The following is a 17,565-nucleotide window of genomic DNA, read 5'->3' as shown; positions in this document are numbered from 1 at the left end:
TGGGAGCCCGACCAGCCAGCTGAGGCGTGGGAGCCCGGCCTGAGGTGTTGGGTGCCGCCTCGAGGCATGGGAGCCCGACGTGACGGCCCGAGGCGTGGGAGCCCGACGTGCCGGCCCGAGATGTGTTAGCTCGACGTGCCGGCCCGAGACATGGGAGTCTGACAGGCCGGTTGAGACATGACGTGGGATGGGAGCCTGATGAGCCGGCTGAGGCGTGGGAGTCTCACAAGCCGGCTGAGGCGTGGGAGTCTGACGAGCCGGCTGAGGCGTGGGAGTCTGACGAGCCGGCTGAGACATGATGTGGGATGGGAGCCTGATGAGCCGGCTAAGGCGTGGGAGTCTGACGAGCCGGCTGAGACATGATGTGGGATGGGAGCCCGACAAGCCAGCTGAGGCACCCCCGGTACCCGGGCCTGACGTCACCAACCCCAACAAAAAACAAAAAAACTCCCTGATGCTTCCAATATTGGTGTCTCCATTCTGTAAGGACAGACGCTGGGAGACGAGAAGCAAGTACAGGGAGTGAAGATTAATGGATAAACGGACATACAGTTGAAGTCGGAAGTTTACATACACTTATTGTGGGAAGCTTCTGGAAGGCTACCCGAAACGTTTGACCCAAGTGAAACAATTTAAAGGCAATGCTACCAAATACTAATTGAGTGTATGTAAACTTCTGACCCACTGGGAATGTGATGAAAGAAATAAAAGCTGAAATAAATCATTCTCTCTACTATCATTCTGACATTTCACATTCTTAAAATAAAGTGGTGATCCTAACTGACCTAAAACAGGGAATTTTTACTAGGATTAAATGTCAGGAATTGTGAAAAACTGAGTTGAAATGTATTTGTCGAAGGTGTATGTAAACTTCCAACTGTATAACAAAACATAGAACAGCATCTGGAGAGGGGTAACAAATGACATTAATGCAGACATGGGGAAGAAACTGAGGAAGTGACAGATATAGGAGAGGCAATCAATAAAGTCATAGAATCCAGGTGAGTCCTATGAAGTGCTCATGCGCGTAATGATGGTGACGGGTGTGCGTAATGATGGGTTGCCTGGTGCCCTTGAGCGCCAGAGAGGGGGAGTGGGGGAGAAGTGACATCAGTAACATAAAAAGGTGTGAATAACTTAATTCTTTGCCCTTGGTGAACTTTTCCAATGTGTTTGCAATGAGCACGGTAAAAACCTGTGGGTGTGCATAAAACAGGGACATAAGGAACCAACTTGAGTTGAAGCATGGAAATTGCCTTTGAGAACCTGATATTGGCTGGTGGAATAGAGGCTAATTGAATTGTTTGCTGCCGAACATTATTCTCTAAAAGACCATGGGGGTTGAGTTTGATATGACATCAGCCCTGTTTGCTTTGTAGTAGTAGAACAAATAGGCAGTGCACTAAATAGGAGATAGAGTGCCATTTGAGACGCAGTCATAGAATGCATAGCATCCTGTTGATAGGGGAATTTCCTACACTCAGGATGACAGTAACCAACGAGGTGTCTATTTCCTGTATGCACAGTATGTCTACAAGACTGCATATGTACCACCAGCATATAACAACTCTCTCCACTTCAACAAGCCTGCATCCCAAATGGCACCCGAATCCCTATATAGTGCATTGCTTTTTACCAGGGGCCTATAGGGAGTATAGAATCACCCAGGAGAAAATAAAAGATCAAGAAAAATAAACACCCCCCACAGAGAATAGACAAAACATTGACATGACAAGAACAGGCATCAACTGGTTAGGCTGAGCCTTTCACTGACTGCTTGGCTGGGTAGGTGCTCTATTATTCCAGTGAGGAAGTAGTTGGTTGGCATTTGTCAGTTTCCAGCCAGTGAATAGATCCATGTGGAATATTTGTATAGCCAGACCAGGCTCGCTGTGGAGAGGAGTGGGTTAACTTGACCAGAGAGCAGACCTGGTTGTGTAGCTGTGGAGTGGGTTAGCTTACACTAGTCTTTAGCGCTTGACCAGAGAGCAGTGAGGGAAGTGATAGAATAGAATAGGTACTTTATGGACAGGTGGATGGCCCCCACTGTTAGCACTGACTCGCTCGCCAGGCAGGGAGGGCTCTTACCTCTCACGTATAGGTTGGCCGGAGCCGAGTAGCGGGTCCCGGCGCTGTTGACCGCCACACACTCGTACTTGCCCTGGTCCGACTCCTCGCTGTTTTCTATTTGGAGAGCTCCTGAAGGGAGAGGGCACATTGTCAAGCCTCAGAGTCCACTCAGATGGATACATGGTTTGCATATCAAATGGCACCCTATTCCCTACATAGTGCACTATTTTTGACTGTTTGAGCCGTATTCACCCTGGTCAAATGTAGTGCACTATATAGGGAGTAGGGTGACATTTAGGACAAAATGCAGTTAATGCACACTGAAATGTCTGTTCAGACTTACACTACTTCAAACTCACACACACACACACACACACACAATAGCAATTTCCATGAAGTACTCATATGTGGTATTTAACAGGAACTATAGCTCATCCTGATGTTACAGTAAGACTGGACAGAGGAGAAAAGCAAATCAAGTAAAAAAAATACATACAGTAATTTAAAAGTGAGGAATTCTAAACCTGCTGTCTCATAAACAAGAAAACATATCTTTATCTTCTCACTTTTCAATACTAAAGTCCAATACAGGCCTAAGCCATTCTGTGAGTAATGTTAGTACAGAGAGATGGGAATCCCTAAGAGTTCTGCTGTACTTTAACGATCTCCCCATCACTCCGCCAAAGCTTCAGCCTTCAGGCTCACAGATGAACTAGCCACAAATCACTAATCAATTCTGCTTTGTTCACCACTGATTAGTTCTTATCACCTGCTCTACTGTTAGTGACAGTGAGGACGGGAACCATTTTTCAAACAGTGAGGAAACAAATGAGAAAAAACAGACTAGGGGAGTGAAAGACTCTTTTATTCCTACTCTTGTCGACAGTCCTCTTTGCCCGTCCCTGTCTAAAACGGATGACACATGAAGACTGGATCAGGAACATAACACTTACCTGTTCCAGCTCACTCTGAGTGATCACGTGGTTTATCATTTTCTTTTACCATTTACCAAAGCATACATCCCAGTGCATTTTCCTTTATACAATGAACAATTATTCATATACAGTAGACTCTGGATCGGTTTTGACAGACAACATGACTGTGTGTCAGGTGTTCATGTACAGGGATGCTCTTGATCGTGATGTTACACACGTCATGCAGTTTGAGATCAGTGACGGAATATTAATCGAAAATAAATGTGAGAATATATTTCAGAAATGAATCTGAAATGCATCATATGGGATGAGTTTGTCACACAACTGCTGATACAATTTGGACATAGAAATAAAAGTGTGCGGTGACATCCATGTGAATCTGGAGTTAGGTGAGATGGATGGGCGCCCAGAGATATCTTCATCCAGCAGCCACCATGTTACGTCAATCATCTAGAGGATTCTGCCTGAGATGTTTATCCTGCTGCTACAAACGTCACATATACGCAGACAAGCTTCTGATTGGCTCATTCATACCCCCTCTCCCCGTAACTACCCCCCCCCCCCTCCCCACACACACAGAGCCCAACTCAGGTAAGACTTTCTTCCCTCCAAGACATTTCCTTTCCATATCACAATGCAATTGTGTCAGAATGATAATGAGAGACGTGTTTGATGTACAGTTCTCTTTCCAAGGTCTTAGCTTTCTCCCTCTAGCCTTAACTTCTAGTGATCAACGCTTGGTGTAGGCTAGGGCAATCCTGTCTCCGATGTGCGGAGAGCAGAGGAACGCAGCAGTGGCTGGTTATTGCCACATAGTTAAATCTGGAAAAGGATAATATGTATTACCCTTTCCATTCCTCTTTGATTGGATCTTGTGGAACCCATTTTAAATGTATCCCAAACGACAACCTATTACCTATACCGTGCACTACTTTTGTCAAGGGCCCATTGGGCTCCGGTCAAAAGTAACGCAATATAGTGAATATGGTGCCATTTGGAACACGTTTCCTTTCAGCACGTCTTCATGGCAGTGAGACCCCTTGATGAGATGAGATGTTCTTTATCTCTGGAGAGAGACGACGAGATGAGCAGCAGGCAAATGGGGAAGTTCATTCTGACCCAATCACCGAAGCCTGCTCTCGCTTTTCTCCCTTGTATAAAATAAGCCAGAGGTATACGACAACTTCTCAATCAGAGAGATGGTCTGCTTCCCCAATGGCACCCTATTCATAGTGCACTACTTTTGACTAGGGCACTATGTAGGGAATAGGGTGCCATTTGAGGCGCAGCCATGGAGATTCTAGGACCCTCAATAAAGAGTGTAGCTAGCTGCCAGAAGCTCCACTCTCACTCTGCCCAACGAAGTTGAACCTTTAATAATGCAATCTAGTACCTCTTCCTCCTTCCTGCCTCTGACTACAGCCTCTCAGGACAGTGCTCAGACAGGGGTCAGCGTTGACCACCTCATAAACACATCACAGACTACTAATCATAGCAGGTGTCAATCCCGCCATACGTTGGGAATGGAAATACAGTAATGTCAGGCTCATCGCGAGGAGTCTAGGAATATAAAAACTGAAAGAGTGGTCAAGAGATCACGATCTACGCTCAGGATAGAGCTGCCATTCAAAATATGAATCATATGTTTTGTTAATCTACAGTTTAAGCAGGTCCATCTTTCTACGAAGTTACAGTTTTCTTAAGTGAACGTTAAGACGGTTTAATTTGAGTGGGATGTCTAGTAAGGATTTTGTAGATTCGTTCTTTGACGTTTGTGTTTTTAGAGGTGCCATTGACCAGACAGACTTACAAAGGGTCATGTACTGATGTGGAGAAGGAGTCAGGGCCCAGAGAGAGAGTGAGACAACTGGTGATGAGGACATTGTGAGGTGAAAGGAGGAGGGAATGGAGGAGGAGAATGAGGACGAGGACAGGAAGGATGACGTGAGTGGACAGTTTTCTGTGTACCCAGCATTCTTACCTCTGATTGGTGTACCACCTGGAGAGGTAATTTGAATGCAAATAAGATTAGAGAGAAGCATTAGTACAAAGATGAGAGAAAGAAAGAAAGAAAGAAAGAAAGAAAGAAAGAAAGAAAGAAAGAAAGAAAGAAAGAAAGAAAGAAAGAAAGAAAGAAAGAAAGAAAAAAGAGAAGAAACGGCAGAGTGAAGAAGAACTTGAGTATTGAATTCCAGAAGCTATTTCTCCCTCAACATGTTTATAAAAAAATCGCTTTTTACATTTCTGGATATAACACAAGTTTGTGTTTTGTTGCGTTGGGTGAGCGTACCAGAGTGGTAACAGAGTGGTAACTCTGACTAAGCCGGTTATCTGTAACCAGTACTTATTTCGTAATATCCTAGTACTGACTGCCTATTTTCTGAATACCCGACTACTTCTGCTCTGGACTTGCCTGCTGTGTGCTATAATCCTGACTCTTTATGTTGTGTACACCTGGATATTTGTTTTCTCTCCATAATTGTTTATGCTATACACCTGGCTATTTGTGCTACTGAGCTGTCAGTCTGCTATGATTGCAAAGCTACTTATTCTCCCCACCTGCTTGTTTGTGTTAACACCTGGCCATCAACATCAACCTTGAATAGTGATCCGCCGTCCACCCAAAACAGGCCTGTTTCTGGCTGTTACCTAAGACATTCTGATAATGTCTACAGACTAACTCTAGACAGGTTAACTAATCTGGGCTGTTCAGCTTCCTGTCGTAATGAGGTTAACACAAACACAGGCTACAACAGTATCTGATGTAATACTAAGAAACCTGTGCCCTGGAATACAGTAGCCTAAGTTGTGATATTGCTGCTGCATTGTGAGAGAAAGTCTTAGGTGGGTGCAGTGTTATTCGCATACTGAAACATCTCAATATGACTAAGTTACAGCCGTTAAAATCACATGTTTAAACATGTGTATTGAACAGGCCATATAAAATACATTTTTATTAATTATCCTTTTTTTGTGGACCACCCTCTAACTAATTAGCTGCATATTTTGTCTTCACAAATAATATATTGTTTGATTTCATTGATTATTCCTGTAGTTGTTAGTACGGGGTCATTTGGGCATATTTAGTCATATGCGACAAACGTTGGAGGAGTCGGTTTGGTTACTATACAGATACACACGATCTGGATAATAAATCCAAACCAGTATCCACTCATTAAACAGGAGCATAGAGGTGGAGGTGAGGGGTTGAGAGAAGAGGACGGAGAGCCCCCTAAAAGCTGTGTGTCCCATGTTGATGAGGTCATCAGCAGCTTAAAGAGGACTGGGTCTACGCTGAGACCTGCCAGGACAGACATACAGCCTCCATGTACTGAGCTGAGGTTGGTTTTAGTTCAGTATGAATATCACATGCTTTGTCCATGACAGATTTCAGTGTAGCAGGTACTAGGTAAATTGTGAAAAATAATGGTACTTTATTATGTTTTCGCAATATCCTGGATACAGTAGGCAGGTATTCATTTTCCTATATGGTGAAGAAATACATTGGGGTTAATGCACAACAATAACCTATTACCGTGGAATTAATTAGTCCATGCTCTGCCTTCACAAGGACATAATATTATGACCGTATATATTTAACACATTTTATCATGTCATCATTAACCATATACATATTCATAATAATTCAAGGATGGCATAATAAAACTCAGCTAATTATGTTACTAGCAGGCTGCAGTGGAGAGAATCACCAATCACCTAGGATGTGTCCCAAATGACCCTCTATTTCCTATATAGTGTACTACATTTGAATAAAGCCCCTTTCAAAAGTATTGCACTATAAAGGGAATGAGGTGCACTATAAAGAGGAAAAGGTGACATTTGGGATCCAACCCTGGTGAGTCAGGAGGACCCAGAAGAGTTTGAGTGACTACTCCACACACAGAGCCGTGGCCTGGTACACCTGCTACTCCAGGAGTATTTACCGGAAAGGATAGAGGTTTAGCCACTTCTAGAGACACTAATCCTCCTCCTCTTCCACTCCTACTCCTCCCCCACACCTCTCTTCCTCCCTATCAGATCCCCAGGACAGCAGAGGAGGAGTGTCAGGATGAGTGTCTGTTTGCTTTTTGTGTGGCCTGCATTGTAAACAGTGTTGATCGATGTCAGGGGCCAGACTTCCTGGTTTGTACAAGCCTATCGGTAATTACCGGGAGACAATGACATGTTTAAGACTGCATCCCAAATGTCACCCTATGTAGGGAATAGCATGCCATTTGGGATGCAACCTTAGTAGAGGTGGGACAGAGCTCTGAGCTTCATTTGACGCAAAGGACACATACTGACTTGTCTTTCATTTTCTACCAGAGTGCAAAGGTCTCAAATGGAAAATTTTGGCTATTAGCATTCCTTGATGGATAAAAGGTCCTATAATAGGGATACTAATTTATGAGCAAATGTAATCTCACGAGCGCGTAATGAATTGTATTGGAACAAATAAATTGCTTGAATGTCAAGTTGACCTCTGACAGACATTTAGCGAACGGGCAGCACTTAAAAAAGAAGAGAAAAAAGAGACATGCCCATTTGTGCTTGACTGCAGTCGGATTATATGCATCCCAAATGGTACACTTTTCCCTACATAGTGCCCTACTTTCGACCAGAACCCAGGGCTCTGGTCAAAAGTAGTGCACTATGATGGGAATAAGGTTACAGTTAGGATGCAGCCGATGTGTGACGAGGAAGGCAAGCCAGCGCTATGAACCAAATTGAAGAAAATTGCAGTGCTGTCATGTTAATAATACATCATGGCGGGAGGATCTGTCTTCACCTGAGGCCTCTGCAGCTGAAGCCTGCCTGGGGAAATCCTCCAGCTTCCACAGGCTTCAAAGCTACACATAGCCTGTGTCCCAAATGGCATCCTATTCTCTTTATATCCCTTTATAGTGCACTGCTTTTGACCAGAGCCCTATAGAGCTCTATACAGGGGATACGGTGCCATTTACAATGCAGACCAGAGATATCCTACAGCTTCTCTCAGCCTTTCCTCTCTCTGTGTCTGTGGATAGGAGCCAGAGGTGAAACACTGCAATTATACCTCTGTTTCTATATTATATTCTATGCTTCCAGGGCTGGGGTTCAATAGTTGATGCCTATCTGGAATGCTTTAGGAGGTTGCATTGATGCTAAGGGTTTAGGGAGTAGGGAGCCAGACTCCAACATTTTCATGAACGGTTTCCCCCTCAAAACTGACTGTAGGGAGGGTATAGGCCTGTAGTACAAAGGTATGAAGTCCACAGCCGGACAGCTTTGCTGCGCCAGCCTTACTAACTAAATAAGTGCTTGGAAACAGGCCACCTTTCTGAGTTGTACTGAGCCTTGTGGTTAGTTATAATGTTAAGACGAATGGCTGCCTGCATCTGGTACTGAAGGCACCACAGGCACAGAACAGCAGCAGCAATCCCTTTCAGGAGCCACTGAGGGAATTACAGAGCTGTATGCAGTTAAATTAAAGTAGAGAAACATTTATTCACAACTTTAAGGAGTGATTTGGCAATTACATTTTAATTTAAAAAAATACATTCTACACAAATAGATGCATATTCTCATCATTGTTCAACACAGCATTGGAATATATATTAAATTTCAGTGATTTTATTGGGTGTGTTTGACATGGTGCAAAATACTGTGTGTGTGTGTTTCTCAGAAATAACCATGTACAGTATGTGGGGACCGTGTGGAGACTCTGTACCTGAGCGGAGCTGTTTGATTCTTCCGTTGCTGCTGTTGATATCTACAGGGAGGAAGTCCTTGAACCAGGAGATCTCTGGGTCGGGGTTGCCACTAGCAGCACACAGCATGGTGGCTGTACGGGTCCGCTCTACTACCTTCAGCTGGGGTCCCATATCTATGGTGGGGAACCCATGGGGAATCTGGTCCTCTGGAGACACAGAGAGAGAGAGTGGTGGTTAGTGTATATGATATACTGTATATAGTACAATGATAGTTTTAATGTAAGTGGACCCTGACACGAGTGAACATATCTTGCTGGTAGTCCCTGGTATAAAAAAGTTGAGAAACACTGAACGAAGGCACCAGTCATCCATTAAATGCATTCTCTCTCTCACACACACACACACACACACACACACACACACACACACACACACACACACACACACACACACACACACACACACACACACACACACACACACACACACGCACACACACAGCCTGTGACTTCTTTCCTTCACATCTTGATATGTGAGACCACCCCATCAGTCATGGTCTGTGCTCTCCTCTGTGATTGGCCTGTTCATCCCACAGCCTTGAGCTGCAGTGAGGTGGTTGCCTTTAAAACACTGTGAAATACATCCCCAATGTAAATATCGCTAGGCCAAGGCGTGACTAATCCACCTATGGAATTTCTCGTCATGGATCTGTGGAGAGTGAGGCCGGAGTGCGAGACGCAATTTCACTCTGGATGAATTGCATTCAGATAGAGAGGGTCCCCTGCTTTCCCAGGTATGATCATCTGGAAGGATAAGTGTGGTCAAATGCCAGCCTCTGTCAAATTCTGCATAAAAACGTAATACAATCAATGCCTGAAATCCCTTTCCATGCTTCCCTTCTTCTCCCTTGTGTGTGAAAGGAGGAAATACACCCCATCTCCAGGTACTCTAGAAAAGGAAAGCGCTGAAGGAAATAAATTGGAAGGACCTTGAAATAACTGATGCAGAAGCTTAGGATATCTACAGTATATACTGTAAGTAAACTGGTGTAAACTGGACCAGGACAAGGATCGGTACCAGGCATAAACTTTGTTGTTGTACTTTTTACCCCTTTTTCATGATATCCAATTGGTAGTTACAGTCTTGTCCCATTGCTGTAACTCCCGTACGGACTTGGGAAAGACGAAGGTTGAGAGCAACGCGTCCTCCGAAACACGACCCCGCCAAACCACAGTGCTTCTTGACACACTGCTCGCTTAACCCGGAAGTCAGCCGCACCAACGTGTCGGAGGAAACACCGTACAACTGGCGACCGAAATCAGCGTGCATGTGCCCGGCCCACCACAAGGAGTCACTAGAGCGCGATGGGATAAGGACATCCTAGCAACCCAAACCCTCCCCTAACCCGGATGACCCTGGGCCAATTGTGCGCCACCTCACGGGTCTCCTGGTCGCGGCTAGCTGCGACACAGCCCGGGATCAAACCCGGATCTGAGTGATGGCTCTAGCACTGTGATGCAGTGCCTTAGACTGCTGTGCCACTCGGGAAGCTCAAGCTTCATGTTTTTATTGAAACCTGTTTAATTCGCCGTGTTTTTCGGTTTAAATAAAAACTCAACTTTAATCGAATCCTGCCCCTTTGCCAAGTTTGTTGCAGTTACAGTAATTAACAGGCTTCAATGGGACAAGCTAGACTACAGTAACTTGAACGCTTGATGGATAAGTGAAAATGCAAAAGACATCGGCAACCGTGACAGACAGCAGCCAAGCCCGTATTGATGAGCAAGGTGATGTGACAACAGTATATGCGTCCCAAATCACACCCTATCTCCTATGTAGTGCAGTACTTTTGGCCAGAACTGTGTGGTACCTGGTCAAAAGTAGTGCACTATAAAGGGAATGGGGTACCATTTGGGGACGCATGCCACTACCTGTCGTTACTCTTGTATGACAGTAACCTGAGGCAGTGTGAACAATGGTGACGCTGTGATTCTGTCAATACCAGGTACTACAGAGGGGAAAGTCAATAGCAGGTAGTGTAAAGAGGGGGTAATTTATTAGGATGAGGGTGTCTATTAGTCTATTAGTCCTGTAAAGAAACAGAATGGGAAAGGGAAGGGAAAGGGGATACCTAGTCAGTTGGACAACTGGATGCATTTAATGTGTCTTCTGCATTTAACCCAACCCCTCTGAATCAGAGAAGAAAACCTCAAGAGTGAAAGGACAATAATTGTTTCCCCAATGGCACCCTATTTCCTTTATAGTGCCCTACCTTTGGCCAGAAACCTATGGGTCATTTTTGGTTAATTTGGGATGCACACAATGATACAAACGTCTGGCTCAGAAGAGTAAAGGACAGTTCAGAGAGACACTGGGAAACCCTCTAATAAAGAGACTGGCTGTGAAAGGGAGGTGGGATCCCATGGAGAGAAAGAGACACATGAACCCTGAGGACTCTGAGGAGGGGCTGGCTGGATATGGGAAACAACTGTCATATGAATCAGGGGACTGAAGAAAGGGGTTAGCTGGCTGGCTGGCAGGTTGGCAGACTGTCTTGCTGATTGTCACTGGGAAACACCTACTGTAGCCTATCAGTGTTGCTCCTCCCTGGGCTCTTAGGCTCTGACTTAGGTAAGAACTGCCTGTTCTCTCCCCCCTCACACAATAAGAGCTGGAGCTCCATGAGTTGTCGTCTCTATACCCACTTAGAAGTTAATTGTCGACTGGCAAGGATGCCTTGAAGTTCTGTGAGGAACCATTTGCCCCGAGGAAGCCTTTGTCTTTTCAGTGTCTCACTAAGAGATGACATACTGTAATAGTACCCCAAGGGGAGCTGGGGATGTGCCCTGGTCATTATCAATATGGAGGAGAGGGAGGAAAGAGGGTAACGCAGCCTTCTTAGAATGCCATTGCAAATTATTTAAACTGTGTCAAATCCCATTCTTGCTGTCTGACCATCTCTGTCTCTGCTCCCATACCATACCTGGGAGAGTAAAAAGTAATTCACATGCCCCGCATGCTTCAGCAACTAATCCCATAGGTTCCTTTACTGTCGCGGTCTTAAGGGAATACTGACTGTCGGCTTTGCGGTCTGTAGGAAACAACATCTACACTTCGCTGATCCTCAACACTGAGGACCCACAAGGGTGCGTGCTCAGCCCCCTCCTGTACTCCCTGTTCACCCATCACTTCGTGGCCATGCATGCCTCCAACTCAATCATAAAGTTTGCAGACGACACAACAGTAGTGGGCTTGATTACCAACAACGACGAGAGACTACAGGGTGAGGGCTCTCGGAGGGCTCTCGGAGTGTGGTGTCAGGAAAACAACCTCTCACTCAACGTCAACAAAACAAAGGAGATGATCGTGGACTTCAGGAAACAGCAGAGGGAGCAAGACATCTGCCATTTCCAGCTACAATAGTAATTTACAACACTAACAATGTCTACACTGTATTTCTGATCAATTTAATGTTATTTTAATGGACAAAATATTTAATTTTCTTTCAAAAACAAGGACATTTCTAAGTGACCCCAAACTTTTGAACGGTAGTGTACGTTATTCCAGCAGCAGACTATGATCGTTAATGTCAAAAGTTGTACTGAAGTCTAACAAGACAGCCCCCACAATAATTGTATCATCAATTTCTCTGTCAATCATCAGTCATTTGTGCAAGTGCTGTGCTTGTTGAGTGTCCTTGCCTATAAGCGTGCTGAAAGTCTGTTGTCAATTTGTTTCCTGTGAAATTGCATTGTATCTGGTCAAACACCATTTTTCCCAGAAGTTTACTAAGGGTTGGTAACAGGCTGATTGGTCGGCTATTTGAGCCAGCAAAGGGGGCTTTACTATTCTTGGGTAGCGGAATTACTTTAGCTTCCCTCCAGGCCTGAGGGCACACACTTTCTAGTAGGCTTAACTTGAAGAAGTGGGAAATAGGAGTGGCAATATCGTCCGCTATTATCCTCAGTTATTTTCCATCCAGATTGTCAGACCCCGGTGGCTTGTCATTGTTGATGGACAACAATAATTTTTTCACCTCTTCCCCACTGACTTTATGTAATTCAAAAGTACAATTCTTGTCTTTTATAATTTGGTCTGATATACTTGGATGTGTAGTGTCAGCATTTGTTGCTGGCATGTCATCTCTAAGTTTGCTTATCTTGCCAATGAAAAAGTCATTAAAGTAGTTGGCAATATCAGTGAGTTTTGTGATGAATGAGCTATCTGATTCAATGAATGATGGAGCCGAGTTGGCTTTTCTCCCCAAAATGTCATTTAAGGTGCTCCAAAGCTTTTTACTATCATTCTTTATCTAGTTTATCTTTGTTTCATAGTATAGTTTATTTACATTTTATTTAGCTTAGTCACATGATTTCTTAATTTGCAGTACGCTTGCCAATCAGTTGAGCTGCCAGATTTATTTGCTATACCTTTTGCCTCATCCCTCTCAACCATAAAATTCTTCAATTCTTCATCAATCCACGGAGATTTGACAGTTTTTACAGTAATTTTCTTAATGGGTGCATGCTTATTATTAACTGGAATAAGCAATTTCAGAAATGTGTCAAGTGCAGTGTCTGGTTGCTCCTCATTACACACCACAGACCAGCAAATATTGTTTACATAATCAACATATGAATCACTACAAAACGTATTGTATGACCTCTTATACACAATATTAGGCTCGGCCTTTGGAACTTTAGTTTTCCTAGATATGACTATTATATTGTGATCACTACATCCTATGGATTTGGATACTGCTTTAAATCAAATGTCTGCAGGATTAGTAAAGATGTGATTAATACGTGTTGATGATTTCATTCCTGTGCTGTTTGTAAATACCCTGGTAGGTTGACTGACAACCTGAACCAGGCTGCAGGCACTGGTTACAGTTTGAAGATTTTTCTTGAGTGGACAGCCAGTCAATATTTAAAATCACCCAGAAAATATACTTCTCTGTTGATGTCACATACATGATCAAGCATTTCACACATATTATCCAGATACTGACTGTTAGCAGTTGGTGGTCTATAGCAGCTTCCCACCAGAACAGGCTTTAGGTGAGGCAGATGAACCTGTAGTCATATTACTTCAACAGTATTTAACATTAGATCGTCTCTAAGCTTTATATGAACGTGGTTCTTTCTACAGACCGCAACACCACCCCCATTGGCATTTCTGTCTTTTCTGTAAATGTTCTAACCATGTATTGCTACCACTGTATCATCAAAGGTATTATCTTAGTGAGTTTCAGAGATACTCAGATTATGAATGTCATCTGCTACAAGCAAGTTATTGACATCATGGACTGCATATGCTGCATATGTTAATATGGCTATTTGTAGCACTTTTCTGGGATGCTTGATTGTTTTTAATGCTTTACTGGGAAGCTTATCAGAAGTAGACTTGCTCATGTTATTTGTATTGGAGCTGAGAGGTCTTCCTACTATGGCACACCGCCTCAGTGCTAACAGTGTAACTCTGGTTCATAGGCTCATGATTACTGCATACAACAGAGGTATTCAGGGAAATTAGGGGGACATAAATTAAGCTACTTACATTGTGTCTGCCAACACCCCTAGAATAATGTATATTGAATGCAGCATTATGCCGACTCATTGTCACAATGGTAGGGATTAACTGAGCTGGTCTTTGGTCATTGATAAGTCATTGTTTCAACGCAGCCTTGGAAGAGTCTAGGAGACAAGATGATTTGGATGGACTCTGTCATTCCTGTAGAGTATCTTCTGTTTCCAGAAGGTGTCAAAGTTATCTATACAAGTGACTCCAGCAGAGCTACAATAATATTTTAGCCAGATGTGTTTTGCCAGTAGCCTGCTGAATCTTTCACACCCACGGTCCAACGATGGTACTGGACCTGAAATGATTGGCTGTTTTTTGGAGTATTTTAATGCTAAAATTAGTTCTTTAAAATCCACTTTCAGATGTTCTGAGCTAGCCCTCCTGATGTCGTTTGACCCCACATGGACGACAACAGTGTCAGCTCCCGGCATCTGTCATAGAACAGTCAGGAGCAGCCTTGTGATATCCTGTACTCGTGCTCGTGGGTAGCACAGGGTTTTTGCCTTGTGAACCGAGATGTTTCTCACCATAGAGCTGCCTATGGTGACAGCTGGCTATGTTAAATGGCAGCCTCACGGTCTGATGAGGGTGGGAGCTCCGGGGATCTGAACCCGAGGTAGAAGCCACTGGAGAGGGAGACAGGAAGGAGGACGAAGACGCAGGTACTTCCGGATCCGATCTTGAATGGGAAGCCCCAAATGAAGAAGGCGCTGGAACCTCTGGATCCAGAGCGGCAAAGCCGTTTCTGGTCTGTGTCAGGTCGGGCTCAACATCTCCAAGGAGACCCCCGTTGCCAGAGGACGCTTACTTCAACTTCCACGGCGAGTGACGCATCTCCATGGTTGGTTGGTTGGGTCGAGAACAGCTTCGTTCTCCAGGGAAGGGGGAAACCCCGTCGGGGATGGTACCCTGCCGAGCACCGGCCAGTTGGCTGTGGAGAGCCGACACGGCGGCGACACTTCCACCAGACCAGAGCGGCGTCCGGCTACTGGCGTGTGTGGATTCCCCAGTAGCTTGTGAATGTTTGCTACTTCCTTGCTAATATGGTAAACAATATTTCATGGAATGGGTTAACGTTAGTATAAGAGCAGCATAAATGTATAGTGTAGAACAGTCATGGACTGCAATAGAACACCCAGTCCACTACTACTGTCTGTGACTACACATAACTTAGCTACAGTGATGGATCATTGTCATACAGATATTACTTTGCAATCCCGAACATGACACGTCAGCGACACTTCCCAAACTACCAGACAATTCCACCCTTGTCACTGCACCTTGACCCATAGTCAGGTGAGGCCTGGTTGATTGGTCTCTCTGAGAGAGAGAGAAGCTTCGTTTGAAATGGTACCCTATTCACGAGATTGTGTACTACTTTTTCTGACCAAACCTAATGCACTATAAGGGAAAAGGATGCCATTTCAGACACAGCCAGAGTCTGACCTCAGTGTAATGGCTGGTGGTTGAGACGTGTGATGCTCAGGGCATGCTGCGAGAGAGGAGCAGAGAGGGCCTCTCCACACTGAGACTATTGTTCTCTACAATGCTTCTGTGACAAGGTGTTTGGCACAGGTTACAGCCACAGATTCCTCTTGTAATGCACCAGACTGTTTCGTCAAGAGCACACAGAAACACGATCAGCCCAGATGAAGACAGGCCCGGGGGGGACAAGAGGATGGGGAGGTAGAAGGGATGTGGACGGATGTTTGAGGTGGAGAGTGGTAGAGACACACAGAGCTAAAGGTACACAGTACAAAATAATTATTGGGATTCAGCACACGGCGAGTTAAAATCCTTATTCTAAAATTGATTAAATTGTTTTTTCCCCCTCGTCAATCTACACACAATACCCCATAATGACAAAGCAAAAACAGGTTTTTAGAAATGTTTGCTGAAATGTCACATTTACATAACTATTCAGACACTTTACTCAGTACTTTGTTGAAACATCTTTGGCAGCAATTACAGCATCAAGTCTTCTTGGGTATGACGCTACCAGCTTGGCACACCTGTATTTGGGGAGTTTCTCCAATTCTTCTCTGCAGATCCTCTCAAGCTCTGTCAGGTTGGATGGGGAGAGTTGCAGCACAGCTATTTTCAGGTCTCTCCAGAGATGTTTGATCAGGTTCAAGTCCAGGCACTGACTGGGCAACTCAAAGACATTCAGAGACTTGTCCTGAAGCCACTCCTGCGTTGTGTGTGCTTAGGGTCGTTGTCCTGTTGGAAGGTGAACCTTTGCCTCTGTCTGAGGTCCTAAGCGCTCTGGAGCAGGTTTTCTTCAAGGATCTCTCTGTACTTTGCACCGTTCATCTTTGCCTCGATCCTGACTAGTCTCCCAGTCCCTGCCTCTGAAAAACATCCCCACAGCATGATGCTGTCACCACCATGCTTCACCGTAGGGATGGTGCCAGGTTTTCTCCAGACATGACGCTTGGCATTCATGCCAAAGAGTTCAATCTTGGTTTCATCAGACCTGAGAATCTTGTTTCTCATTGTCTGAGAGTCTTTAGGTGCCTTTTGTCAAACTCCAAGCGGGCTGTCATGTTCCTTTTACTGAGGAGTGGCTTCCATCGGGCCTGATTGGTGGAGTGCTGCAGAGATTGTTGTCCTTCTGGAAGGTTCTCCCATCTCCACAGAGGAACTCTAGAGCTCTGACAGAGTGACCATCGGGTTCTTGGTCACCTCCCTGACCAAGGCCCTTCTCCCCACCGATTGCTCAGTTTGGCCGTACGGCCAGCTGTAGGAAGAGTCTTGGTGGTTCCAAACTTCTTCCATTTAAGAATGGAAGCCACTGTGTTCTTTGTGTTCTTTTTGGTACCCTTCCCCAGATCTCTGCCACTACACAATCCTGTCTCAGAGCTTTACGGTCAATTCCTTTGACCTCATGTAGACAGGTGTGTGCATTTCCAAATCATGTCAAATCAACTGAATTTACCACAGGTGGACTCAGGTTGTAGAATCATCTAAAGGATGATCAATGGAAACAAGATGCACCTGAGCTCAATTTCGAGTCTCATAGCAAATGATCTGAATACTTATGTAAATAAGGTATTTCTGGGGGTTTTCTAAGCTTCCAAAAACCTGTATTCACTTTGTAAATATGGGGTGTTGTGTGTAGATTGCTGAGAATTTGTATATATTTAATCCATTTTAGAATAAGGCTGTAAGGTAACAAAATGTGGAAAAGGTCAAGGGGTCTGAATTCTTTCCGAAGGCCCTGTATATATAGGTCCCACTTAAAAAGTGTTAAATCAACAGTTTTTAAAGTGTAGATTTATTTT

The 17,565-nt window shown here is 44.4% G+C and overlaps 1 protein-coding gene across 1 annotated transcript in view; it reads right to left on the bottom strand.

Annotated features, from left to right (window-relative positions):
• Positions 1–17,565, bottom strand: part of LOC120051885 (receptor-type tyrosine-protein phosphatase F) — a 224,189-nt gene that overhangs the window by 135,674 nt on the left and 70,950 nt on the right. The window contains exons 3-4 of the mRNA XM_038998772.1: positions 8,716–8,904; positions 2,089–2,199 (exon numbers count right to left, since the gene is read on the bottom strand). Coding sequence (XP_038854700.1) covers positions 2,089–2,199; positions 8,716–8,904 — 300 coding nt within the window. The remainder of the gene's footprint in view (positions 1–2,088; positions 2,200–8,715; positions 8,905–17,565) is intronic.

The sequence above is a fragment of the Salvelinus namaycush genome, chromosome 8 (assembly GCF_016432855.1).
Source record: "Salvelinus namaycush isolate Seneca chromosome 8, SaNama_1.0, whole genome shotgun sequence".
Taxonomy (NCBI): Eukaryota; Metazoa; Chordata; class Actinopteri; order Salmoniformes; family Salmonidae; genus Salvelinus; species Salvelinus namaycush.
This window is presented reverse-complemented; position numbering and strand designations above follow the sequence as displayed.